The sequence below is a fragment of the Dromiciops gliroides genome, chromosome 2 (genome assembly GCF_019393635.1).
Source record: "Dromiciops gliroides isolate mDroGli1 chromosome 2, mDroGli1.pri, whole genome shotgun sequence".
NCBI lineage: Eukaryota > Metazoa > Chordata > Mammalia > Microbiotheria > Microbiotheriidae > Dromiciops > Dromiciops gliroides.
Genome location: NC_057862.1, coordinates 25789791 through 25817418, shown reverse-complemented (window position 1 = coordinate 25817418; position 27628 = coordinate 25789791). Strand labels below are relative to the sequence as shown.

Here is a 27628-nt window from a genome sequence, read left to right as displayed (position 1 = left end):
ATCACGAAACATGGTGATCACAAAACGCCCGTGTGGCTTCTCCACAAGTAGGCCATACCAGACAATGTGATTTCTCTTTCTCGTTGGGTTCCTAAACAGAAAGAGCTTAGCTAAGTTGTAGTTTATCGTCTGAAAGTGTCTCAAACTAATTGCTATAAAGAAAATAGGTGGGGGCTAGATGCTATTGCTTAGATGCAATTATTAGATTTGAAACCATGAAAGGCCTAATATCAACCTAAAAGAGGATGCTTCCATGGGGCGCACCCAAGTGACTGGGACGTTATCAATAACTTACAGAAAGGCATGGATGGTATCTTTATTGAATTTGTATGTGAAACCAAAGCTGGGGGTTAATAGTTAACGTGAGAGATGCCAGATGCCACAGTCTGGAATCAGGCTATGATGATATCTGGCCAAAGGGAACTTTGAAGTATGCATGTGAACAGGCTAGGAAGCAAGCAAAGTCATCTCCCGGTGACTCAACTTACTGTGACTGGGTATTAGACAACATACATACGATCTGCCCCGGGCGCTGTGGCCTTGGCTTTCCAGCTTCAAAGACTCAGTCCCATTCCTTCCCCTGGTCCTCTCTCTGTTCACAGGACCCTGGTCACTGCTGGCTCTTTCTCCCTCTCCTCTGATCTACTGTCAAAGCCACTCTGTTCTTGGAACCCTACTGCCTCCACAATAAGATACAAACTCCTTAGTTTGCCATAGAAACCCTTACCTTGTTAGGTGGCTCGTTTCCGCCTCACACATATGATCTTCAAACCAAACTGGTCACAACGGACTGTTCCTTGATCTGAGCATCCCATCTCCTTATATGTGAGCCTTTGTGTAGTTTGGAAAACCTATCTAAACTCATTGCTCCCCATCCCAATGATTCTGAACTCCCAGATGTCATCATTCAAATCCTATCCCTTGAACCTTACCACTTAATCCCTCATTCCAATTCCTTTCAACCCAACCCCAACAATGTCACACTCTAAAGCTACCCATCCCTTCCACTGTGCTCTCTTGAATGCCTGCTCCATAGGCAATAAATTTGCTTTCATCTAGCTTTTTTCCCCCTTTCCTTTCCCTCTATCTTCTGGCTAAGACTTGGCTTCTCTTTCCAGCACTGGCTACATTATCACTCATTCCCCATGTCTCAATTGTTGAGGTGAGGTCAGGGTGGGGAGGAATGGGAATACTCCTTGCTTCCCATTGCCATTTCTAGGATCTGCCTCTCCCATCACTAAGCAACCTCTCCGCCTCTGAGGTTCATTCAATCCCTATTTACTATCCAATCAAACTTCTGGTAGCTCTTGTTGAGCACCCTCCAGGACACCCCCTTTTTTTTCCTCAATGAGTTCAGTACCTGGCTCCCAGTCTCTTTTTCCTCCTCGACTCCTGCCCCCATCCTGGGGGACTTCAATATGTACATATGTTTACACACACACACATATCAATACTCCCTCAAATACCCCAAGCTCACCCTAACCAAGCTTCCTCATGATTAATCCTCCATCTCACCTCAGCGACACACAGAAAATGGTCTTGTCTTTTCCTTGTCCTCCCTCACAAATACACCACTTCCATGTTTACGAATTCTGAATTTCCCTTATCCGATCTCGATCTATTGTCATTTCACCTCTCCTTCTGCCTTGCAACCCCAAATCCTATTCTTGGTCTACACTATGACCTTCAGTTTTTCCCTAGGCCATCACCCCTGAACTGGCCACATTCTCCTTCTTTCCCTCTATTGACCCCTTTGTGACCAAGATCGAGCATCTCCTGTCCTTTTCTCTCCTCTATTGTATGCTCACACTTGCCCTACACAACTTCAGCCTTGGATCAATCCCAACACCCCCAGCCTTTGCTTACACATCTGCTGAGCAAAGCTGGAGAAAATCTCACAATTGTGCTGACTGGGCCCACTATAAATTTATGTTACAAAACCTCAACGGGGCTCCTACTGTTCCAAGACAAACCTTTTACCTCTCTCAGCAACTGTCTCTCCACAATGGCTCCCTTTTTGCCCCCTCTCAGCCGAGACCCTCGTCTCCTATTTTACAACAAAACCCGAGGCCATTCCAAAAGCTCCCTCTTTGTCCCTGCTCATTTCCCATCACCCAGATGCCTCAGCCTTCACCCCTGCATCATACAATGAAGTGGCCCTTATCCTTGCCAAGTTAAACCCTCCACATGTCCAACTGACCCCACTGCACCCTCTCCTCTCCAGCGGAGCGCCCCTGCCAGCCTCCCAACACTCTCACTTGTCTTCTTTGGGCTTTCCTTGTCTACTTGATGCCATATCTCTCCCTCCCTTTTATAGCTAAACTCCTTGAGAAGGCCATCTACAATAGGTGCTTCCACTTCCTTTCCCCTCACTCTTCATTCTCTGCATTCTGGCTTGCAATTTCATCATTAAATTTAAACTGTTCTCTCCAAGTTTAGGAGCAATTTCTTAATTGTAAAATCTAATGGCCTCCTCCCAGCCCCAACCCTCAACCTTTCTGACTTCTCTGAAGCCTGCCTTGGACATTGCTGATTGCACTCTAATCTCTAGGTTACTGGGATACCATTCTGGCTCTTGGTTCTCTTTCTACCTGACTGTCCTTTCCCAGTCTCCTTCACTGGCTCCTCAGTGAAGACATGCCCATTAACTGGGAGTGTCTCTCACAGAGCTCTCTGTCCTGGGTCAGTAAAAGGGTCAGATAGTAACTATCTTATTTAGCTATTTTTATAATGACAAAACATTTCCACAAATATTTTTGCTAATGAAATTCAAAATATAACAACTGATTAAAATGTATTGTAGTACAGGTATACTAATGACAAGAATGTAATTTTTTGCGGGGGAGGGGAGAATAACATTTTGCTTAAATGGGGATTCAAAATTAGTGTTCCCTATCATCAAAACTGATTGTAAACATCCATCTGTTAATGCTGATCAGCAATGGGATTTTGTGCATTTTATCTTTGAAAATCTCTCTTTACAGAAAGAGATGCTGCCAAAAAGGCCAATACCAATCCACAAGCACATAATTTTAATTGAACATATTCAAAGCTAGGGAGGCATTGTTAGAATTCTATTAGATTTTTTTTCTTGATCTTTGCTTTTTAGCATGTCATTACATTGCAGATTAAATTCTTCCCACTGAAGGGGAGGTGGAATCTACTCAACTGAACGGTTAAATGGATTTTGAAATATGGAAATTTCTTTTGCACTTGCATCAAAGTACAAAAAATGCTGTTGGTACTGTACCCAGTTGTAATATTATCTGCTGCAAATTTGGGTCAGAATGGAGATCTTGTTTCTCATTTGAACTTTGACGACATGAGAAGTGTATAAACCAGCTTGACATTACTTGTGATTCAAACATTAGTTGTCATTGATTATTGTCATTGATATTACAATATAAATTTCACATTCAAGTGCTGTTCTGCTTTTTTAATTTTTGGCTGAATAAATTAAGAAACGTTATCAATTCTGCAGCCAAAGCTCATTTCCAAAGTTCTTTGGTGTTTGACAATAGTGGCTGAAGGTGATTCACCTTGTTCAGAAAAATTTCAATAGTAGCCCTGAGCTCAAAAAGGTGAAAATAAAATCTTGTCTCCTCTCTTCTTGTTTTGACATGATGGATATGCACTGGTAACAAAATAAAATATCCTGTTATCGTGATATATGTAGCACCTACAATGCACCAGGGTTATGACTACATCACTTCACTTTAGAGTGCAGTGGGCAGCCATGCGAAGGGATAAGAGCACCACATCCAGTCTTGTTTCGTAACCACTTGCCTCTGCCTTGAGGAGCAAGAGCAACCATAGACAATACTGAAATGAACAACGACTAATGAACATGACTGTGTTCCCTTATAACTTTATTTAACGACACTAAAATGTGAATTTCATATAATTTTTATGGATCATGAAATACTATTCTTCTTTTGATTTTTCCCCAACCATTTAAAAATGTTAAAAAACATTCCTGGCTCTTGCTGGCTATACAAAAATAGTCAGCAGGCCAAATCTGGCCTGTGGGGCAGTTTGCTGGCCCATTGCTCTGTAGTATGATCTCAAGAGTTCCCATAAATTTAATTATTATCTCTGTGCTGATGAAAAAATTAAGATCTAAATTCTCTCCTTCCCTCTAGCACCACCCCCACCCATTGAGAAAGCAAGTAATATATCAATTATACATGTGAAATCATGTAAAATATATTCCCATATTAGCCATGTTGCAAAAAAAAAAAAAAAAAAGAAAGAAAGCAAGAAAAATAAAGTGAAAAAAGTATACTTCAATCTGCACTTAAGAGTTCATCAATTCTCTCTCTGGAGATGGATAGCATTTTCCATAGCAAGTTCTTTGGAATGATCTTGGATCATTGTCTTGATCAGAGTAGATAAGTCTTTCATAGCTCATCATGCTTACAATACTGCTGCTACTATGAGCAATGCTTTTTTGGTTCTACTCACTTCACTTTGCATTGGTTCATATAGGTCTTCCCAGGCTTTTCTGAAACCATCTGATAATCTTCAAATTTACCTATCTAATCCTAACCTCTCTTTGATCTCCAGTCTTGCATCGCCAACCATCCAGGGACATCTTAAATTCAACACATCCCAAACTGAACTCATTATCTTTCCCCTCAAACCCCTTTCCTCCTCTTAACTTCCCTTAGTATTGAGGGATCCCCCAGCACCCTGTTCACCCAGGCTCATAAGTGAAGTGTCATCCTCAACTATTCCCTTAGCCCCCTCTCACCTCCATCACACTCAACTAGCTGCCAAGGCCTGTGGATTTTACCTTCCTAAGCTGTCACTTATACCCCTCTCCCTCCTCTGATATGGCCATCATTTCATGCCTGGACTATTTTAACGGCTTGCTGGCTGGTCTCCCTGCCACAAGTCTCTCCCCATTTCAGTCCATGCTGCATTCAAATGCCAAGGAGATCTTCTTAAAGTGCAGGCCTAAGCATATTATCCAGCACCACCCCCGCCCCCTCCACCCACCCTGGTTTAGTGAACTCCAGTGGGGTCCTGTCACCCCGAGGATCAAATACAAACTCCTCTGGTTGGTGTTCTAAATCCTTCATAACCCAGCCTCCCCTATACATTTCCAGTCTTCTGACATCTTTGTAACACACCGTACCTCCCAGTATATTCTGTGACCCAGTGACACTGGCCTCCTGCCTGTTCTCCATCTCTTGGCTCTGGGCACTTTTTCTGGCTGTCCTCCAGGCCTGGAACTCTCTCCTTACTCATCTTCGTCTCCAAGATTCCTTCTAGTTCCAGTTAAAATCCAACCTTCAAAAGGAGGCCTTTCCCGATTATCCCGAATGTGCATTCTCTGCTTATGATCTCCAAAATATCCTGTCTAGATCTTGTCTGTATATTGTTTAGAACTATTTTCATGTCGTCTCCCCAGCTAGAATGTCAGTTCCTTGGGAGGAAGGCCTGGCATTTACAGTGCCTGGAACATAGCAGGTGCTTAATAAATGCTTACTGAGCAATCTTGGCTTTCTTTGTACTCCCAGCACTTAGCAGAATGCCTGAGGGCACACAGCAGGTGCTTAATAAATGTTTACTGCCTGTCGTACTGAAATGCCCACCCTCACCACTTTGCCCTCTTGGAATTATTATCTTTGAGGTGTAGCTGGGGTCCTGTAAAATGTATAGTGCACTTTCTACAAATAAAACCTGGATATTATCTCAAGGTTGTAAAGAATTATGTAACAGAATTACATCCAGGAACACATTCTTTTTGTAAGAAAAAGGTACTAATTGAGTCATCTTGAGTACTAACTTCAATCCCTGATTTAAATTTTCTGAAAATCAGATGCTACAATTTCATGGATATTTTCTTTGCTGAATGATTCTTTGCTAATACTTTTCTTGGAACTTCAGAGTGAACTCTGGGTCCTTTTTGTCAAGGTGATGAGATGAGCAATGACATCCATAACTTAATTCAAATAAGGTGGAAGCCAGTGAAGAATGACAAGGGATCTTAATGAAAGCTTATATGTCATCCACAGCAGTAACCACAAACTTTAACCTTAGGAATATATGACTTCCCTGGGTCCACTAATGAACTTGGTAGTGATGTGACAGTAAAGGATTAAGCTAGCAAAGCTTTTATTAAAAGCTGACTTCAAGGCCACTTAAAGTTTTCTTTAAAGGATATAGGAGAAACAACAGTCAAGGTTAAAAAAAGATGCATCTCTCAAAAGACAATCTAGAAACATGGGATTCTGAATAGGAATATTTCTTAAATGTCTTAAATAATCAGAACATGTTTTAATTCTACAGCAGGGGTCAGCGAATTCTGGCCCAAGGGCCAAATTTGGCCTGTTCCTTGTTTTTATACAGTCCAAGCTAAGAAAGGTTTTTACATTTTAAAATATAATAAACCCCCCACTCACCCCCCAAATGTTAAACCTATTCTTGGCTCATGGGTGGTACAAAAGCAGCTAGGAGTTGAGGCTGAAGTTTGTCGAGCCATGCTCTAGAGCAAAGTTTCTAAAACTGTGGGTCGCAATCTCACGTGGGATCGAGTAACTGAATGTGGGAGTCTTAAAAAATTTGGCAGTAAATGTTTGATTTGTATACCAATTTTATACACCTCTATACCCAGGGTCATATGAAAATTTCGCCAGTGAAAAGGGGCTACAAGTGGAAAAAGTGTAAGAAGCCCTGACCTAGAGCAATCACGAAAAGCAATACTCCATGTAAATATCCAAAACTAAGCCAGAGGAAGAAAAGAAAGAAGTGCAATGAAAGCCTGGCTTTTAAAGCGCTGTAGAAGCTCACAACTGAGGAGGTGAGTGAAGGTCACAAGCAGAACCCAACTCTTGCCCTCCAAACACTGTTCTCCTGGCATTAGCTGCTGCTGCTGCTCTTTTAGCAATGGGTCTCTTTTCACTCTTGATTCTACAGTAACTCAAGGTGTATCTACCCCTGTGTGAACTGAACAGGAGAATGAGGCTGCATGGAGAAAACTGGGCAAGGTTTTCAAGGATTCCCACCAGGCTGCTACCCAAATAGAGGGACTCTTTAATACCAATGCTCAATGGCTACTAATAATGAAGCCTGACGACTTCACTCCATTCGAGGCCCTGTCGTGGACAATGTAGACACAAACTGAGCCCGCCTTGCCCCAAACTGGTTAAATTAGCATGCAGGATCCTTGAGGGCAGGGGTCCTTTTTGGGGGGGAAGACATGAAAATCATTAGGCACACACAAGAACAGGAAAGACTGCTGAAATCTAGGGGAAATGAGATGGATCTGACACGAATCAGCGGCTTCTCCTTCTAGACCATCCCCCTGGGCTCTTCCTGCAGGATTCCTAGTACCGTTGGGTCTCTTTTCTCCATCCCCTCATCTGGGTCACTGATATTGCATTAACTAAACGACCCGGCTGATGCAGTTCATCTGTCAGGTGTCCAAGGCGATGTGTTCGATGGTTACTGTTTCACCACGTGCACTGGGTGCCAGGTACTAGGTAGGCACTCAGTCCAAAGCCCAAGCCAGCAAATGGTGTGAAAGGGCAGAGAGCCGGGGATTTGTCTCCAGGTATAGCAGAGACCAAGGAGGGTGTCCAGTGAGTGGACAGGAGGTCAGGCATCTGTCAGCAAGTGGACAGGAGGCCAGCAAAGCCATCTGGAAGTGTCAGAAGGGCTGACCAAGGGGTGGGCAGCAGTGTGATCCCACTCTAAATTTAAAAAGCAGATTTGAGTCAGGAAAGACAGCATCTGCTACTGATACTGAACAGAGTCCAAGAGAACAGACCTTGTGACATCTGCCTTGGCTGTATATGGTTTTTAAAAAAATGTAATTCATAGTTCTCAACTGTGAACCAAATCATTGAGGAGTATTCTCTGGATAAGCATAACTGTATATTATTTTAAGTAACTTTATAACTATTTCATCCTGATAATTGAAACTGATCATACAAAGTCTGAAAAGGTGAACAAGCATTTATTAAATGCCTACTATGTGTCAGGCACTGCACTAACACTTTACAAGTATTATCACAACAACCTGTGAGGTGCTATTATAATGCAAATTTTACAGTAGGCAAACTGTGGTTAAGTGACTTGCCCAGGGTCACATAGCTAGTATATGTCTGAGGCTATGATTTCAGCTTAGGTCTTTCTGAGTCCAAGCCTATAGCTTTATCCAAAATGTTATGCATTTTCTAACTTATACTTTTCATCTCATTTTTTTTCACCTCATTTTAAAGCGTGTAAAAACCATGGAAATGTAATTTACAACAAATACTTAGAAAGTTACTCATGGAATACTTCTGAAGCTTAAAATCACTGAAATAACAAAGCTAATCTATTTATAAAACTTTAATACTTTAAATGAAAAACATTCATAATGATTCATCTTAAAATTCAAAAGCCATTGGAAGTGCACTGGGCACCCTAGGGTTATTTATATGGGTCACAGCCATGCCTAGGCAACTGAACATGTCTCTACTTGCCTTAATTCTTCCTTGGACCCCACAAGGCTTACAAAACCTTCTTGGCATTTTAGTCTGGAGCCAACCCAGACGGTCATGTGATGGCATCCTTTGCTTCCTTCTCCCAGGGGATCAGAGGCTATTTTAAGCCTGAGTGAGTGCTGGAAAGTGAACAGGCACAAGTGCTGAGTTTCCTATCAATAAGCTGTGTTCCATGGCACTGGTGCCTAGCTCAGGCCTCTACCACTGGCTATGACTGTCCATAAATGATGAAGCAAGGAGACGTCTCTAGTTCACATCATTTCAGAAAAGATTTCAGATTTAATTTTGCTATGTATTTTCTTAGTTTAATAAAAATGAACTCTTTTTGACCCAAAGAGAACAACTAGCACAACGGGCAGTGAAAAATGACCATTCTTTCTTGAGAACTAGACAAAAGAGTTGACTACGAGCATATTCAAGAGAAGCTTTCACTCAGTATTTAGTATCATCACAAGGTTATGAGTGACAACATCAGTAACAACTTCTAGAGGCTTAGTTATCACTAAGTGCAAGTCAATAAAAATAGTGAAAACTACATAGAAACAGAGAACGTTAGTGAGAAAGTAGTGACGACTGAGTATAAAAATAGGTTTCTTGCATCATTGAAACAACTGCATGTAGACCTTGGCAAAGATTAAAAGTGCCATGTCAATGAGTCTTTAGTCAGCAGAGCTGCCAGAATAATTTCTGCAAAGTAAAAAGGTGGCGGGGGCACTCCTCCACTCAATATTCCTCCATGGCTCCCTGTCACTTCTAGCATGATATACCCTCATCAGCTGGGCATTTTAAAAGCCTTTTACAATATGCCTCCAGTCTACCCTTGTAGACTTACTATGTTCTTGCCTTTACCGCCTCAGTGTTCTAGCCATTAAGTCCTACTAAACTTCCCTCATCTCAGGGTCCCAGGCCTAGGATTCTGTTCACAAACTGACATCAGCCAATGGGTGGAGTGCATTCCTTCCTCACCTCTGGCTCTAAGTCTAGGAACTGGAAGTCACTTTTGACACCTCTCCACTCCCGTCTCGGTTTTTTCAATTCTCATTTGTCTTCCTCCTTCTGCCCACCTGGATCCTAACAAGATATCTGCTCCCAACAGCTGTCACATCAGGCCCTTCTGATGAAAACTGAGTCATGGCCTTTCGTCTTTCTGGGAGGCCTTAGCATCCAGTCTTGATGCCGCACCGTACGGACCCCTCTTGCCCTAGTGCTGCCCTTGGCACGGACGATGTGCCAGACATCGTGTTACATTCTGGGGATACAAAGAAAGGCAAAAGACAGTCCCTGCCCTTGAGGAGTTTGCACTCTAATGGGAGTGACAACTGGCAAACAGGTCTGTGCAAATTACCTAGAGGAGAAAGAGCGAATCATCCACAGAAGGGAGGTACGGAGATGGCACCAAGAGCCGCTTCCTGGAGAAGACGAGACGCTGGCTGAGACGCGAAGGAAACTAGGGAAGTCAGGAGGCAGCAATGAGGAGGGAGAATGTTCTGGGCTCGGGGACGGTCAGAGTGAGTACACATTGTCTAGAGATGGAGGGCTGGGCTCACTGAATCACTGTACGTGTTGGGGAGCGGCAAGATAGAAAAGTCAAGACAACTTCGATGGCCCGGGATGCAGGGGATGACTTTGGGGGCTCTGGGGGCTCCACAGGACCTGCTTTAGCTGCCTTGGTGGCCCTTGGAGCAAACTGTTCTCAATCGCCCATTCCACTGGGGGAAGTCCTCCTGGGCTCGGGGTACACACCCTGCTAACTCACTGACAGGTCTGTGACCCTTTGCTTACCCTCAACCTGCTTTAGCCTGTCTGCCAAGCCGGTTTACGGAGGTGTGGCCGCTGTGCAGGCTACAGCTTTTTGGAACCACAGGTGAGAGCTGGGTGAAAGGTGGACACCAGAGGTGGATGAGCAGCCCTGAAAAGGGCTCAATGGTTCTCACACCAGAGGTGTTAATCTTCTTTAAACACTATACACCCAGAAGGAAGGTGTAAGAGGCCTGGAAAGGTAGAAAGGTGCTCGGTGACAGAGGGCTTTGAATGCCAGAAAGCCTTTGTCATTTGATCTTGGAGGTGACAGGGAGTTGACCCAGCGGAGCAGCATGATCAGACCCATGTTTTCAGCAAATCACTTTAGTGGCTGAATGGAGAAGGGACTGAAGCGGGGAGAGGCTTGAGGCAGGGAGACTCACCAGCAGCTCTTGTAATAGTCTAAGCATGAGGTGATGAGGGTCTGCACCAGGCTGGGGGCTGTGTCAGAGAAGGCAAGGTGGCATATTTGAGAGATGGGGCAGAGGGGAAGGACGGGCCTTAGCAGCAGCTTGGCCATGGGAATAGAAGGGGAAGAGTGTGAAATCCAGGATGACTTCCAGGTTGCAAGCCTGAGGCACTGGGGAGACGGTGTTACCCTCAACAGTAACAGGAAAGGTAGGAAGGGGACGGTTTATGGGGAAAGAGAATGCGTTCCCTTTTGGACATGTCGAGTTTGAGATGTCTACTGGACGTCCACTTCAAGATGTCTGAAAAGAATGGAGTATGTACCGAGGTTATGGCTGGGCAAGGAGACTTCAGAGATGACCATTAAGTTCACGGGAGCTGATGAGATCCTGAAGTACTCTAGTGAGAGAAGAGAAGAGAGCCCCAGCCGGAGAGCTCTGTGGGACCACCACGGTGAGTGGGCAATATCTGGAGGGAGGAGGAGGAGCAGGACAGAGAAGTGTCCCTAACCCTAGAGAGGAGAGAATGCTCGACAGTGTCATAGTGAACGCTCCTGTGTGTGATGTCCCCTCATTAAGAACATAAGTTTGTATTCCCAGGCCTCAGGACAGTCTGTAGGACACGGAAGCCCTTTAACGCTTGGGCGTTCCTTTTCTCCTAAGTCATTTCTTATTTACTTATCTAATTAATGGTGACATTTGCCAGGGCTAAGATTACCTTCCAACTGCTCTATGCTTACCTGGCACGTACCTCTTTATTGACATGTCTTCCATATTGGAATCTAAGGCTGTTTTAGCCGGCCTTTGTACTCTCTGTGTCAGGCATATCCCAAGTACTCAGCAAATGCTTGTGGATTCTCTAAGAATCCTGGGGAGCAGGACTGTTCTGGTTGTGTCCCCGGGGCTGAAAACTCTGCTTTACATAGAGCAGGCACTTTAAGAAACATCTGCTAAAAACAAACAATCCAGGGCACATGGATCAAATATATCTAACTTACCAGTGGAGATGGGAAGACCAAGACAAAACCTACCCTCACCAAGTCTAACATAGTCAATTTGACCTTCTCTAGCCTGAACCCCAAGGCCCCGGTGAGTAATCACAGTACATGACAGAGCAAACCTTCACTGAAGTTTCAGTATACTATGCAGAGAAAGGAGAAGAGTCATTACCAATGTATGGTGCAGCCTCACAAGCAGCTCTGCAGGCTTCCTGTTGCAGCAAGCCGGAGGCTGGTCAGCAGCTGTGCTGCCTGCCTGGCTACCCAGGCTGTCCTTGGGCTTCCTCGGGCCACCCAGAATCCAGACTGAGTTTCCTCCCACACTTCCAGGGCAGATCTGTATCGACTGACAAAGCCAATGTTCTTTTCTAACACCCACGCACACATCGACCCTGCACAGCTAAGGCTAGCATACAGACAACCTCCTGGCTGACTAGTCTTAGGGTGAACAGCTCAGGCTCCTGGAGAGAAACCCGAGTGCGATTTCACATCAGGATCCAAATATGAGCCAAAAGAGATCAATGGAAAGGTCTGTAAGGTTTCTTTAGCCCCATTAGGACCTTGCACACAGAAGACACTAATCAAAGAGCTGCTGACTATCCTTTTCAAAGGATTTGGCTAATCTATTCCAAGGTTTCATTCCTAAAACTGAGGGGACTTTCCCCATCATTGGGATGGTTGCACCCTTGATTTTCTAGAAATAAAGAAAAATGTCTTCACCTGTATCAGCGGTCCCCAGCCTTGAGGCAAGGTTCTACTCTGCTAAGGGGAAGGGAATGACAGAGATGGGGAGAAGGGAATTCTGAGAGGGGGACCATTCTTACCCCCTGAATCCCAGGCTTTGTTGGGCTAATTGGGGAATTAGTACTAGGACAGGTGGGAGCAGCAGAGAAGGCTTCAGAGAGCCTTCAAGTCTTTTGGTAGCGCCAGATTACTGTACACCGAAGCCTGGATCCCAAGTGGGAGCTACAGTGCACCAAGATGAAGGCCTGAAGTAAGAAGGGAAAAGGTGACTGGCTAAAGACCAAGGAGACAAATCTAAATCAGCAGGGTAAAAATACACCTAAGGCAGACAAAGGAGCTGGGGTGTCAAAGTAGGTACAATTAGCAAACTGACCTAGAGTGCTAGTAGAGGGGTGTGTGTGTGTGTGTGCGCGCGCGCGCATGCATGCGCGCGTGCTCAAAGGAGGCAAAACAAAACAAACCCAAATTCTTATGATAGGATATCTGTATGTAGGATAATAATGTCTTGTGCATAAATTGATGTCATTATACATTATACATTTTATTATCAAACAAACTCATTGTGAAACATTTACCTAAAGTGAAATTTATCTAAACCTGTGAAGTTTATGTAATTATTAGTTTATTTAGTTCTATGTTATGAGAAGGTATATTAATGAGAGACAGTGTCCTGTAGTGGAAAGTGCCCACCTCTGCTGCATGCCTTCTGAGCTCTTCGGCCCTGACTCTGCAAGTCCCATCATCTCTCCTTGGCATCAAGCTTCCTCTCATTAAATGGGGATAGTTATACTTGCATTTATCGACCTAGGAGCTATTGTTTGGGAAAGCATACTATGTAACTGTGAACTAATTAAGAATTATTTCAAATGTCTGTGTCATAATGAACCAGCCCTAAGTCACCTGATTCCACAGCCACTGTAGTCTCCATTATAACATGTTCCCTCTAAAAATCCAGAATTGTGACTTCCACTCCAATGTTTTCTTCCATTTTTTTTTTCATCTGGACCTGTGGTTTCTTCAATATTGGGAACTCCCTGCACAGAAATTCCCTCCAATGATACAGATTGGCAACTCATCTAAAACCAATCCTCTATCCTAACTCCAGAGAGCTGGGAAAAGCAGTGGGGGAGATCCACCCAATATCCCAAACTTTATATATGCCTTGAGCAAATTTACCGGGGTGCTGAGAGATTAAATGACCTGTCCAAACTTGGAGCTGTTCATCAATGTGGACGGATCTAGCCATGCTTTCTTGTTCTGGGTGATTCTTGGGTGTGGCCTCCCCTTAAACCTTCAGAGGGGCCTACCCTACGTGCTAGAGGCATGCCAGCTCTAGGTGTCTGAACAGCTTCAGGCTGCTATTCCAGCCCAAGTGTGGCCAACACACACACACCTTCCTTTCCACCGTGCACTTCTAGGATTCTGTCATTTCAGACAGCTAAGTCATCGCTTCCCTTCATATTCCTATCCTAGTTCTCTCAGTTGGTTTTTGGGTACCCCACAGTTTTGATCTTTCAGAAATTTTGGTCTTCCATGATTCCCAGGCACCACCAGGAAAATATTAATGTTAAAAAAATGAAGTGTTTTTGTGTTAGAAAGTAGTTTGGGATTGTGAAAAGCACTGAGGAATTTCACAAATATAATCTAGCTTGTTCCTGGTTCACTTCTCAGCCAAGCTCATAGGCGGTCACTGTCCAGTCCACAGAGACCATCTATCCATCCATCTGAAATGTCGTACTGTTTTGGCAACAGGCCCTTTTCACCCATTTAGATTCCTAGGTTGATCTCATTTGAGTGGTTCTAAATCTCATCAAGGAGACCCTGTGGCTGCAGTGGTCAGAGAATCTTGTGGGATCTTAACAATATGCAAGGAAGACTTGTCTAGCCAGCCTGCATTGTCTTCTCATTTTTGTCAAGGACGCTCATAATATTTATGCAAATTACTTTCACAAATATTTTGAAGAGATAAGTGATCAAAAAGTGACAGTGGCCCAAACCTCAAACACTGTCCTAGGCCACATTCAGAAAGTACATGATCCAAAAGGAGGGAGGTGGCAACCCAACTCTATCCTATTTTATAAATCTTCAAGTGCTATGTACATGTTACTGTTTTGATTTATTCTGCTTGGCCCCAAAAGGCAGATCTCTATAGCGCAGGCAAAAGGTACAGAAAGGCAGACTTTGACTCAATGTAAACAACCTTCCTAATAATTGGTGCTAGCCAAAAGTGAAACTGGAGGCCTAGGGAGGTTGTGGTGGGACGGGGGAGGCCCTCATCACTAGAGGGCTTTGGGCAAAGGCTACAGGCTGATCACGGACTGATCGGTCAGGCAATAAATACATGGTAAAAGGAATTCAGGGTATGGAACGGATGACTGGGTAATCATAAAACGTTAAGACTTGGAGGATAGAGGACAGGCCATCAAGTTCCCCATTTTTAAGTTCCTATGGGACTATACCCTCCTAGACAAGCAGACTACTTGGAATTAAGGGCAAAATAAGAATATGTAGGCTGTGCGCGCGTGAGCGTGCCTGAAGCCTTTTTTTTCTGGTTTTGTTACGTATAGATATTACAATCTAGCAATTATTCTCTACTAGGTAGCAAATGATCGTCTTAAAGATACTAGGACTAGAATTGATCTCTACACAACAAAACAATGGCCTTCAAATATAACTATCTCCCTGGAAAACCAATGCTTGTTCCTGACCACCTATCACACACTGCACCTAAACTTGGTAATGCTCACCATTCCTGGACCCTCTCCCTATGAGGCCTGTGCAGTTAAGTGCCTTGCTTAAGTCCATGTAGCCAGGATGTATCAAGCAGCAGCTTTCTACCTACTATGGCCACACTGCCTTTCCCTAACATTGTGCTATGCCAGACTGATTACATCTCTTTGGGACTTGGGAAGTCTACATGAGCTGGAATGTTCTCACCCTGATTCTTTTGTCAGCTAAACACTGCAATCTTCAAAGACTAGTGCAAATTTGAACTCTTCCATGAAACTTCTGCTTAAGGTTAATCTCTCCCTCATCTGTTCTAAAATTCTGAATGCACTTATAGTTTATCCCACACTGCTTAATAATAAATGTCTCCTTCAGGGCATGGGTTTTGTGTCTCCTTCATTAGTGCCTGGTACATGTAAAAAGTCTTAGGCATTTTGAGAGAAAAAAATGAAAAGAGATAATTAAAAGAAGTAATATGAAACGCAAATGGAATAATCACAAAAATGATTAAACTGGAAAGAAGACTAATTCTAGATTGTTACTCATGAAAAAGGGACTTAATTCTGAGTAAAACAAATTATGGAAAAAGATTCGGCCTATTTTGTGTCAAGATACTTATCCTGCACCACAAAGAAAAGAAAACCATTAAAGTCTCCACCCTCACTAAAACCATGTTAAGGGGGATTCTGGGAATAGCTGTAAATGGATCACATAGGCAAATTCTGGAAAAAAAAATTTTGCTAATAGTTGCTTGTTGATATAGATTAATTTTCTTCTCAAGTCAAAGCCTTTCTCCTTCACAACAACCCATGTAAAATGCTGTGAAGATTTTGTTCAAAGAAATGACACGGCCTTTTTTTGCACACATAGAAACACTGACCATGCTAAGAGTGGCTGTTGTTGGTCAGGTTAGGCTGGCCTATCTCCAACCATCCCTAATTTCTGCACAAGGTGAAACACAAGCTCCAAACTGTTAAGACTGCCTAGGAGAAAGTAATTCATTGGTTTCATCACATGGGCAGACAGAATACCTATCATTCTAACGATCCTCATGGGTATCAACAGATTGCAAACTGGCATCTGGCCCTGTGAGATTTTATTTAGATGAAGACTACTCTTATCTAAATGTATGGACTCACAAAGTCATGGTAATTTTGCCCCGAACAAGAATGCCTGTAGGGATAAATGAGTATCTGTGTGTTGCTCAATAAGCCTCCCCCACACTCAGTGAAATGGCTCAGCTTCTCTCCAACCACCCAGTCTAGTACCTTTCCAGCTCAGACTCAGTGGTCGGCCATCTCCGTAAAATCCTCCCCTCACGCCTTAGACTTTTGCTCCCTGATACCTTGTCATGAAACCCTAGAGCATTAGTGCCCGAAGGACCTTCAGGATTATCCAGTCCAGGGGTCCTTCACCTGGGGTCAGGGACCTTCTTTTTAAAAAGAAGGTATTTCGATAGCTGGATTTCCATGCCTCTGGTTACCTTTGTCATCCAACATATTATAGGTATTAAAAACATGGTTCTCAGAAAGGGTTCACCAGCTTCACGGAGTGAGTACCAAAGGGGTCCAGGGCACAAGACAGGCTAAGAAACCCTGAGGCCTTTGGAGGGACAGACATCACAAGTATGGTCCCACTTTCAGAAGGCTGCCATATTTTGATAGGGATTAGACTGGATTAGCTTAGCTCTAGAGGCAGAGGAAGCCAGGGTGAAAGCTGCAGAGGTACACTGGGGCTCAATGTTAAACAGATGACGTCTAGATGAAGAACAAAGGGCCTGTGCTCAGCTGTCATCTGGCCAGTCAGTGGTACAGCCAAGGTAAGTATCCATGTCTCTCTGGCCCAATGCGTTCTTTCCATATCTATTAACTGACCCCTGGACTAACACTGCAGACAATTTCACGAATCTCTATGGCAACAAAAGCATCATCTCAGCCTGCTTCCACATTCAGGACGACATTTTGAGCTTTATGACGGCCCCCCATCTTTTATTTTTCTCTGGCTGATTCAGGATTTACAACCCTACACCAAGTTGGTTAATCCAAGCCTACAGACTCCCTGAGTCTCTGAGCCATTACAGGTCAGAATTTCCTCCTCCTCTGACTACTGTACTAAGGGGCTCCATCCTCTCTAATCTAAATACGGGTTCTTCTACAGTCATTCCATTCTTCTTCAGAAGAACAAGAAGCCCCTGCAGTGTCCTGAGAGCTGATGCCTTAAGCTCTACTGGGACTCAGCTGCCTTTACCTTCTATCTTGGCTATTTCCAGGCCTCATCTTTATGTTTACAGAATTGGGGGGGGGGGCAGCAAAGGACTGGAGACCAGACCCACCACTACAATGACTGTATTGGGATTCATCCCACACAACTGGCCAGCCTTTGGAATGTGACTTCCCCCATTATCCTCGTTGGGAGACTGTCTCTTCTGAAATCCTCTCCTTCCTTGGTTTCTGCTCTCTTGTACCTTGCTCACCATCTGTTCTCTCCCCCTGCACTGCCGCACGAGCTTCCTAAGTGGTCCTCTCCAACTCACCCTCCTTCACAGAGTCACCGAAATGAAGGAGCTAAAGCAGATCTGACCGTGCCATTTCCCTGCTCAATGAACTCCAGGGTCTCTCTGTTCCACTGAGGACCAAAACCAGCCTCCTCTGTTTCACCTGTAAAGTCCTCCCCAACACAGCACAATGAGTGTCTGATCCTTCCTTGGTCTCTCCTTTCTTTATGTCCGTCATGAAGCCCTTTCTTGCTTCAATCAAAGATAAGCTCATATACCACCTCTTATCTTACATGAGGCTGCCAGGCGGGGGCCAACAGTGCAAAGTGCCAGGTCTGAAGTCAGGAAGATCCAAATTCAAATCCTGCCTCAGACATGTACTAGCTGGGTAACTCTGGGCAAGCCACTTCATTTCTACTTGACTCAGTTTCCTCAAATGTAAAATGAGGATCATAATAGCAACTAGCTCCCAGGGCTGTTGTGAGGATCCTGTGAGATAATAATTGTAAAGCACTCGGCACTGTGCCTGGCAACTAGTAGGCACAATGTAAATGTTAGCTGTTATTAATATTTTCACATTCTCCTCTCTGCCTTTCCCATCTCTCTCCAATTAATCAATTAGTCCCCAAAGCAAGTGCTTACTCTGTCAGGCACTGTGCTAGGCAGGAGGGCTAAAAAGACACATTATAAAACAATCTGTACTCTCACGGAGCAGACATTGTCTCCCAGGAGACGAAGGAGGTGGGGGTAGGGATGCAGGAGGAAGTACAGAACACACAAAGAGAAACTCCAAGGCAGTAAGGGAGGAAAGACGTGATATGTTTGAGGCTGGGGGCCAGCCAGGGCAAAGGCATGGACACAGGAGCTAGGGCAACTTGGGTAGGGAACAATAGGACCCATAGGGCTGGACCAGAAGTTATGGAAAGGGGAATCACATGAGCATTGGGCCAACGTATGAAGGGGCTTGGGAGGATTTTATACTTGATCTTGGTGGCAATAGGGAGCCACCAGGGTTTCATGAGTAGGAAAGAGACATGGTCAGATCTGCACTTAAGAAAAATCCTTTTGGCTGCTGTGTTGGGGATGGATCAGAGCAGCCAGTGCCCCACTCACCAAAAGGCCTTGTCTTCGTTCTGTTTAGACTTCTTTTGTACAGAATTATGGTCTTGCTAGACTGAATGAGCTTCCTTCCTTTTGGTCTGACTCAGCACCTAGAGCAGTGCCTGGCCCGACAGTAGGTGCTTAATAAATGCAAGGTGAATGCTTTTGAGTTTCCCATGCTCTTCCTTGGTGGTCTCACCACACGTGTATTTCTCTTTGATCTTAATGTTACTATGTTCTAGGCTGGCACTTAGGGGCCACAGTGGATAAAGTGCTAGAATTTTAGTGACAAAGGCCTGCATTCAAATCTGACCTCCGACACTCACTAGCCATGTGACTCTGGGTGAGTCACTGAACCGGTTCGCCTCAGTTTCCATATCTGTAAAATGGGGATAACAACAGCACCCACGTCTCAGGGTTGTCGTGAGGTTCAGATGAGATATCTGTAAAGTGCTTTGTAAACCTTAAAGCCCTCTGCAAATGCTAGTGACAATGATGCCATTAGATGCTGGGAGAGGCAAAGACAAAAACAGTACGTGCCCCCAAGAATCCTATGTTTGATCAGGTAAAACAACTTAGGTTGTTCAAACACTTAAGTGAAGAGAAGATAAACACAAAGTGACTTTTTTGAAGGGGGAGGGGAAGGAAGCTGGGTAAGACCTCCCATAGGAGGCAGCAGCTGAGCTGGGGATGCTGAGAGGTGGGGGTGAGAAGCGGGAGCTCCTAGTATAGGAGACAACCTGCACAAAGGTGCAAGGTGGGTAATGGAATGCTGTGCACCAGGTATAACAAGAGGGTCAGCTGATCTGGAAAATGAGAAGGTATCAAGGGCAGTAACCTCGAAGGTGCCTAGAAAACTAGAGCTTCTGATACCAAAGAAAGGAGTTGCACCAGACTCCAGAACCATCAGGGAACCACAGGAGCTTGTACAGAGAATGATATGGCCAGATCTGCTCCTTGGCAGCTTCGAGTATGGTGAACTGGATGGGACAGCCCTGAGGCAGGAAGAGGCATCCACCAAGCAAGGGCTCGAACACAGGCACCAAGATTACTCTCTTAGGGACAGGGTCCAAGAAACAGATGAAACTGAGGGACATGCATGCTCAGTGCATCAACAAATACCTCCTTAATCAAGGCCTTAAGAAGGCCAGCTCCTAAGTGTGATGAGGCATTTAACATACAAAAAACAAACGGAAAATCTCATCCTAGAAGAAGCACCTCTAACCAAGAAATAAGTTCTTGAATGAATGGGCAGAAGTCAGGGTTTGAAATTTAAGTCCTGTGTGCTATCTAGTAGAATATGTACTAAGATTCCTATGGAGATTATTCACATACCCCAAGAGACCTGCTCTCCCCTCAGAGCCATTACACACGTGGTTGGTTGCTTTGCTTACCTAGTTTTCACTGCTCCAAGGAAGGGCTCTAACCCCCCCATTCTAGCAATAGTTTTTTTGTGTGTTTTTTTAAAGGTGGTATTATTATTCCTACTTTATAGAATAAGAAAGGTTCAGAAAGAGTTTTTTAAATCCCCCACAAAGAAGGAAGTGATCCAGGATCACTGTCTGAGGAGTTACTCTTAAAAACTAAGCTATGTTTTATTTTTTCCAATTAAACATTTATTCCCCCACACCCACCCATTAAAAGAAAAACAACTCCTGTAACAAATATATGTCCCAAAATATATGTCTTACTCTGTAACAGGAGCTCATCAACTCACTATCAGAGGCTGGCCCCATACTCTATAGTCAGACCTTGGGCAGTAGTTTGTTGTTGTACTGGACAGAGTTCTCAAGACTTTCCAAAGTATTTTTCTCTTTAATGCTATTATTACTGTAGAAATTGTTCTCCTGGTTTTGCTCACTTCACTTTGCATCAGTTTATATATGTCTTCCCAGTCTTCATAATCTGGCCCTTTCCTACCTATCCATCTTTCCAGTCCTCCTGGAATTTTCTCCCTCTTCATGTCTGCCTCCTGGGTGCCTTGACTTCACTTCAAGCCTCAGCTGGAATTCCACCTTCTAGAATAAGACTCCCCAGATCCCTCTTAACGCTTGCACTTCTCCCATTTGTCCTTTCTAGAGCTTATCTGTACAGAGCCGTTTGTATGTTGTCTCCTCCATTAGACTGGGTGAACTCCTGGAGAGTGGAGACTACTTTCTGCCTCTCGTTATATTCCCAATTCTTAACCCAGTGCTTGGAACAGAAGGCACTTAATAAAGACTTGTTGACTTTTCTCTGAAACCTTCATGATGTTACTTCCTTCAAAATGATGCAATAATATTCTACTACTTTCATGAGTTATGATTTGCTTAGTTATTCCCCAGTAGATGGGTGCCTCTTTGGTTTCAAGGTTTTTGTTACTGGAATTATTTGTGCACATATGGGCTCTCTTTTGAGCCTATAAAGTTCTAAAACAGGTCTCCATAATTCCACTAATTAATCAAATAAAGCTCCCTTTCTTTCCCCAACACCTAATCGACTATCAGTTGTCTCGCTTTCATTTTGTTTGTACTTCTCTTACTATATTTATGTTCTGCCCTGAATTATCATTATTTATGTATTATTGCAATCACTAGCCTGAAAACTCTTGAGGGAAAGGATTGTTCATTAATTTCTGTATCTTACATATTGTCTCCTAGAGAACCTTGCACATCATAGGTACTTAATACTTATTTGTTCAATCGATTGTTTCCTTCTCAGTAAAAAAAAAAAAAGTGTCTCTTAGCAATGATTATATAAAGACATTTTAAACTACAGAGACTTCTTATTCAGCTTGGATCAGCCACTAGACTACCTCCAATTAACGACTTCCAGGCTTGCTCCAAATGGCTCCTAGTTCAATCAAATCCACTTTCCAAACTAGTCCCTTCCAAGTGACCCGTCATCTCTCAAACAACAAACTGGATGGTCTTTTTTAGTCCTCACCCTTCTTGTCCTCTCTGTAGCAGGGCACACTTGTGACCACTCCTCCGTGGATGTTCTCTCTCTTTTCTGTGTTTTCCTGAAACAATTCTTGATTTATCTGGACCTGTCTGGCTATTCCTCATTTTTCTTTGCTCTGTTCACAACTACCAGTGAACCTCAAGGCTCTGAGGTTCAAGGCCACTGCCTCCTTTCTCTTTCAGAGATCTCATCATTTCCCATTGGTTCAATGACAACAATTTAGATGACTCCCAGATCTATATATCCCTCTCCAGTCTCTCTCCTGAGCTGTGGTCCCATATTACCAAATGCCTGTTGGACATTCCCAGGAGAAGTCTCTTAATCATCTCAAATCCAACATATTCCAAACATAACTCATTATATTCTTCCCCTTTATCACTGGAGTTCTTCATTTTTTTTCTCTTAGATTTGTAACTTTTAAAAATCTCTCATCCTTGTCTCTAAAGAAAGCTTAGAGTCTGTACTAAATACAGGAGACAACATTGGGAGGGATAGCTTGATCTACTACTCCCTTTGTGGACACATTCCATGGCTACCAGTGCAGTCATTTCCAGATTTTCCCCAGGAGCTATCCCCCCCATCTTCACAGATGAGAAGTATTCTCAAAAGAATATGAGTTATATCTACTTGAAATATTCAACCAAGAACTTTTTTTTTAACTGGCAAAAAAAAAGTTCCTTGAGAAAAAGAATCGTTTAAACTGGAAAAGAAAAAATAGAGCTTTCAATGGATGGATGTCTATGTAAGAAATGATGGCAAACCATCCTTAAGTGACACCGCCATATTAGTTACTAGTCAGGAAGTGCAACTCCAAGGCCTCTTCATGAAAAGCGAGCGGCCATGGCCCCCTCAAGGCTGGGCCAGGCTCTAAGGACCGGCCTCCTCATCAGAGGACTGGCCGCCCCAGCTCAAGAGATGCCACTGAGGGAACTGGCATCTCTGGCAGTGTGGGTGCGTCCCATACCCATGGTACCATCATTTGAGACCCTTTAAGAAGAGCCATTACAGAACTGCAGCCAAATTGGAACATCCAAAATGAAGAAGTCAGACTTACGTATTCCTTGACATTTTTTGTTTTCACAGCTTTGTATGAATAATAAGCAGGATACAGCATTCCAAATACCAACCTGGTAAAAAGCAATGAGAGAACATTTCAATGTCTTATAAAATTCAATATGAAAGTAATGAAAAATTTCATTTTGAAGATATAAAAACCATGTAATGGATTACATTGCTGCCACTGCAAATCTGCTTATAAGTTTTTTCTAAAAGGCAAAGTTGAGGCAAATTTGTGGCTTATGATTTCGTTATTTTAAGTACCAGTCTTATTGGACACCTGAATGAACATCTCAACACTTTAGGGACTGGTTTTAACCAGATTCTTGACTGACCAGCTAACTAGACAATAAGAGTTATGGAATAATAGAGGCTAGACTCCATGACAAAAGTATCTAGGTCTTAAAATCTGTAGTGGAACCCCAAGCTTCCCATCTAGACCTCCCAGACCCCTCTGTGTCGCCTTCTGCTTACTCTCTGGTTGTCCATCCTTTCTAAGTTCCTCCAAAATCTTGCCTTCTCAGAATAGGTTGGCTTAAAAAAAATCATGATGCATAAAACTTTAAAGTCATTTATTATTAACACATTATCTTCTTATATATAGCATTTAACCAGGTTCTCATGGGCAACTATGTGGCACAGTGGATAGAGCACTGGGCCTAGTGTCGGGAAGAACTGAGCTGAAATCTGGTCCCAGACACTTACTAGCTGTATAAGCCTGGGCAAATCATTTAACTTCTGTTTGCCTCAGTGTTCTCAATCGCAAAATAAGGATAATAATAGCAACTCCCTTCTAGGCTTGTCTAAGAGTCAAATGAGATAACAATTGTAACGTGCTTAGCACAATACCTGGTACATAGCAGGCACTATATAAATATTAGCTATTATAATTATTAACATAAAACAACATACGATCACAAGTATTTGTTAATGAGGCCAGATGACTCAAAAACATCTTCATCAGCCTTAAACTGTATTTATTTATTTGTTTATTTGTTTTTAGCTGGACTACCTTCCTCAGTATGTTTTGCTCAAAATATCAAAATCAACTTGTTTCCCCTGTGCACCTACAAAAGAGGGGGTTCCCAGAGAATGGGGGTGGTCCAGAAACACCTGAGGAGGCCCAGTGCAGACAGTCTTGGATTACAAACTCACTGGAGATTTTACACAAAGTGAAAACCGAAATGGCTGGGCTGTCAGTAGGTGCATAGGGATAAAGCCCTATTTAAGTGCACAACATGGCCAAAGACTGACTGCCCGGTAAGTCCAGAGAAGGGAAGAACAACTTGTTTTAAGCTGACCCTGTTTGTAGTTCTTTTCTCAAGACTGCTGAGATACAGGAAGGTCCAGCCCAGCCCAGAATTCTTCCATTTCTCTGTGCTTGTGTGAATCCTGTACAATGGACAGGAAGCTGTAGAGAAGGTGTGCACTTCTAAGGAGATGGCACATTTCCAAATGGTAAGGGGCTGCCAAACAAACTCCCAGCATTCAAAAAGAAAGGTAGCGCTCTTCCAAAAACCAGTTCTCCCTCCAGATTTGTCCAGTTTGGCTACTTTCCCAGTCACCAAGGTCCAAAAGTTTCATTCAAATCAGTCTTTACTTATCCTTCCCTCCCTCCCCCCATCTAAGTCAACCAGCAAGTATGAATGAACACATACTCTGTGGCAGGCATTGTGCTAGATGCTGAGGCTGGAGAGAGAAAAACAACAGTCCCTGCCCTCAAGGAGGGGACACTCTATTGGTGGTAAATACCATGTATACATAAACAGTACAAAACATAGGAAATAACTGGAATGGGGGAGGGGAGGGGGAGAACAATAGAAAGAGGAGAGAATCAGGCCAAGGCTTCACCTTTGGGAGGAGGTACATGGAAACCGAACCTGCAAGGACGAATACAGCTTACACTGTCAAGGTCTTTTGGCCCAAGATGAGTAGAGATTTGCTCTTCTCTCCTGGAGGGGAGCTAGGACGGCTTTTCCTGTACAAGAAGGGTTGCAGAGGGCGGGTGAAGGATCCTGAGCTACTAGTTCCATAATAGGGTAAATGGGTTTTGTGGCCTGGTGGGAAAACCGAAAGACCTCAGAACATTGTTTCTACAGGAAAATGCATTGAAAAATTGGCTTAGAAATACGCTTTTGGGGGCAGGTAGGTGGCGCAGTGGATAAAGCACTGGCCCTGGATTCAGGAGGACCTGAGTTCAAATCCAACCTCAGACACTTGACAGTAGCTGTGTGATCCTGGGCAAGTCACTTAACCCTCAATGCCCCACAAAAAAAAAAAGAGAAAAAAAGAAATGCGCTTTTGAGAGCACTTGCTTTGTGCTGGACAATGGCGCTTAACCCACATGGAGAACTATGCAATCCGATAATTCTTCTCCAGTTTGCATGTACCAACTCGGGTCTTGTACATCTGCTTCTTGCCACTCCTGCTGTTAATACCCCAGTTCAGGACTCCTACTAGAGCTTCACATAGGCCCCATTCCTTCCAATCCCACCTACCCACTACGTCCCAATCAATCTTCTAAGATGCCACTTTGCCTCAAGTGGAAGTCTCATTTCCTATCAGATCCAGTCCAGCATCCTGTGCAGGCAGCTGAAGACCCTTCACTACCTGGTTCCCATCTCTGTAACCGTGACCCAAAGAAATTGCTCTCTTCCAGCTAAATAGCCCCATTCACCTTTCTGGTAACACTCCTAGGATAGCTTCTTCATTTGATTCAGTCCCATGCACCCTGTCTTGAAGCCCTGCTTAAGCCCGGCCTCTGTCTTGAGAGTTTGCCAGATGAGCCTCCCGGCCTCGGCCCCAGATCATTTCCTCCTCTGAAATTCCCACTTCATTGCACCGTTTATCTGTACTTGGCACAGCACACACCGTTTTCAGTTGTTATCTTTATATGTGTCATAAGCATTTGAAGAGAAAGCAGAATGTCTTGCCCCTCCTTTCTCTGCCAGCACCCCACCCACGCAGGACCCGACATTCATGCCTGTGGGCAGAGCACTAGGGGCAGGCACTGGGGAGATATACCAAGTTGAGACAAAAGATGGTCTCAACCCATACGGGATTGACAATGAGGGGCCGGCTCATGTTTATCTGAATATTTCAGCGCTCTATGGCTTCACTGCTGTGGGTACTTCCTAACTCAAGACTGTAACCACTTTACTCCTTAGTAGACCCTTGTTGTGAGATCCTCTGACAAAAAAAGGATATTGTTGTGTTAATAGGACATGTCTTATAGCATTCTTTTGAATACAACATAGAAAGTTCAGATTTTATTTTCTCCCCCTTGGATTTCAGCTCCATACTATTTATTCATACGAACTGAAAATTCCACGAATTTTGCAAGAAAATTATCTAACAAATCACATATTAAATATGCCTACGATGGCAGGTGACATGAGTCAATATCATGCCCCGAAATGTGATCTTTGAATGACAGAAGTACAGAGTGGTCAGGAACATCACCATTGCCTTTCAAAAGGGATTCATGCGCCACAGGGCCATCACCCAGAGCTCTCTTTCCGCTTGTTTTTTAGACCCACCATTCTTTATTCCAAAGGTTTTTCGAGCTTGCTATTTGGGGCACTGAAAGAGGACTGTTGTAAAGACGAAGCTTGGGAGGTCTGCCATGAAGCCAAAGCTTGAGCAAGTCAATGAATTCAAACAAAGTCTATTTTAAAAAGCCACCTTGATGACAAACTAATAGTTTATGAGAGGGGAACTTTCCACACACAGAGTAAGTCTGTCCATAAAATAGAAAATTGTTTTTACCACAGAGACAAGAAAAAACAATTATTTGTTTCTCCTTAGGTGGAATTAAGATAATAGTAAAATGTAAGCATTTTGGGACAAGATTTTCTTGATTTAATCGTCACCTACTACTCAAAAACATTCATTCATTGGTTCGTTCAAACCTGCATTGAGGACACTGAAGAATTTTTGCCACTGCTTTTTGAAGTGATACAGGAACCTCCTCATGGAGAGCTGATAGATTCAGGATATGCAATGTGGGAATGTGCTTTGCTTGACTAGCCATTTGTTACAGAGGTTTTGTTTTTTTTCTTGTCCCCACCCTCCACGTCTCAAAGAGTAGGAGGCCTGAAGGAGAGAAAATCATTTTTGTTCACTGAAAAAACCTAGCAAATTTAAGAAGTTGATAGGAGCACTCCAATTATGTTTAAACCCTTTTATGGTTGAGGATAATGAGGTGCAGAGAGGCTGATCTGATTGTCCCAAGGTTGTATGGGTAGGAAGCAGCCAGGCCAAGGACTGAACCATGGTGATCCTTTGATTGCCAAAGCCAGCCATCTTTCCAATGTCCCCTCCTGAAGCTGAAGGGGAACCCAAGATCCTAGAGAGTGGTTCACCTGCCCAGTGAATGACCTCCACTAACCAAGACTCAGTGGCATCTTTGTCCCTCAGGTACCAGAGACCAGGATATGTCCTTTGCGCCCAGAGCACCTTGTTCCTCACAGCACTGGTACGTTGAGTTAGTTCTCAAGGCTTTCCTTGGCTAAGTCAAAATGTTCCCATAATGAAGGACTATTGCTTGTTCTATCTTCTGTGCAAGCCTCCAAGTCCTCCAGCCTTGCCAGGACAGTAGAACCACCTCCACAATGGAATGAACAACAGAGGTGGCCTTTGTGGGAAAAAATGAAGAACAGAGCGTTCCTGTGACTTTATTTTATGCGACATTCCCTAGTTCCAACTCTTCATTCAAATCTTTCTTTGGAATAATCCCTTATGCCTCCTCCTTAAAACCCAATACTGCTTCTTCATTTAGGCCTTTGCCTTCGGAGTGATGCTGTGGCTTGCCACTTCACTCCTCTCAAACTAGACACACACGTCTCCTTGGTGTGCCAT

At 43.7% G+C, this 27628-nt stretch overlaps 1 protein-coding gene across 1 annotated transcript in view; it reads right to left on the bottom strand.

Moving 5' to 3' along the window:
- REEP3 (receptor accessory protein 3) overlaps window positions 1-27628 on the bottom strand; it is an 83413-nt gene that overhangs the window by 32557 nt on the left and 23228 nt on the right. The window contains exon 2 of the mRNA XM_043983812.1: window positions 22767-22839. Coding sequence (XP_043839747.1) covers window positions 22767-22839 — 73 coding nt within the window. The remainder of the gene's footprint in view (window positions 1-22766; window positions 22840-27628) is intronic.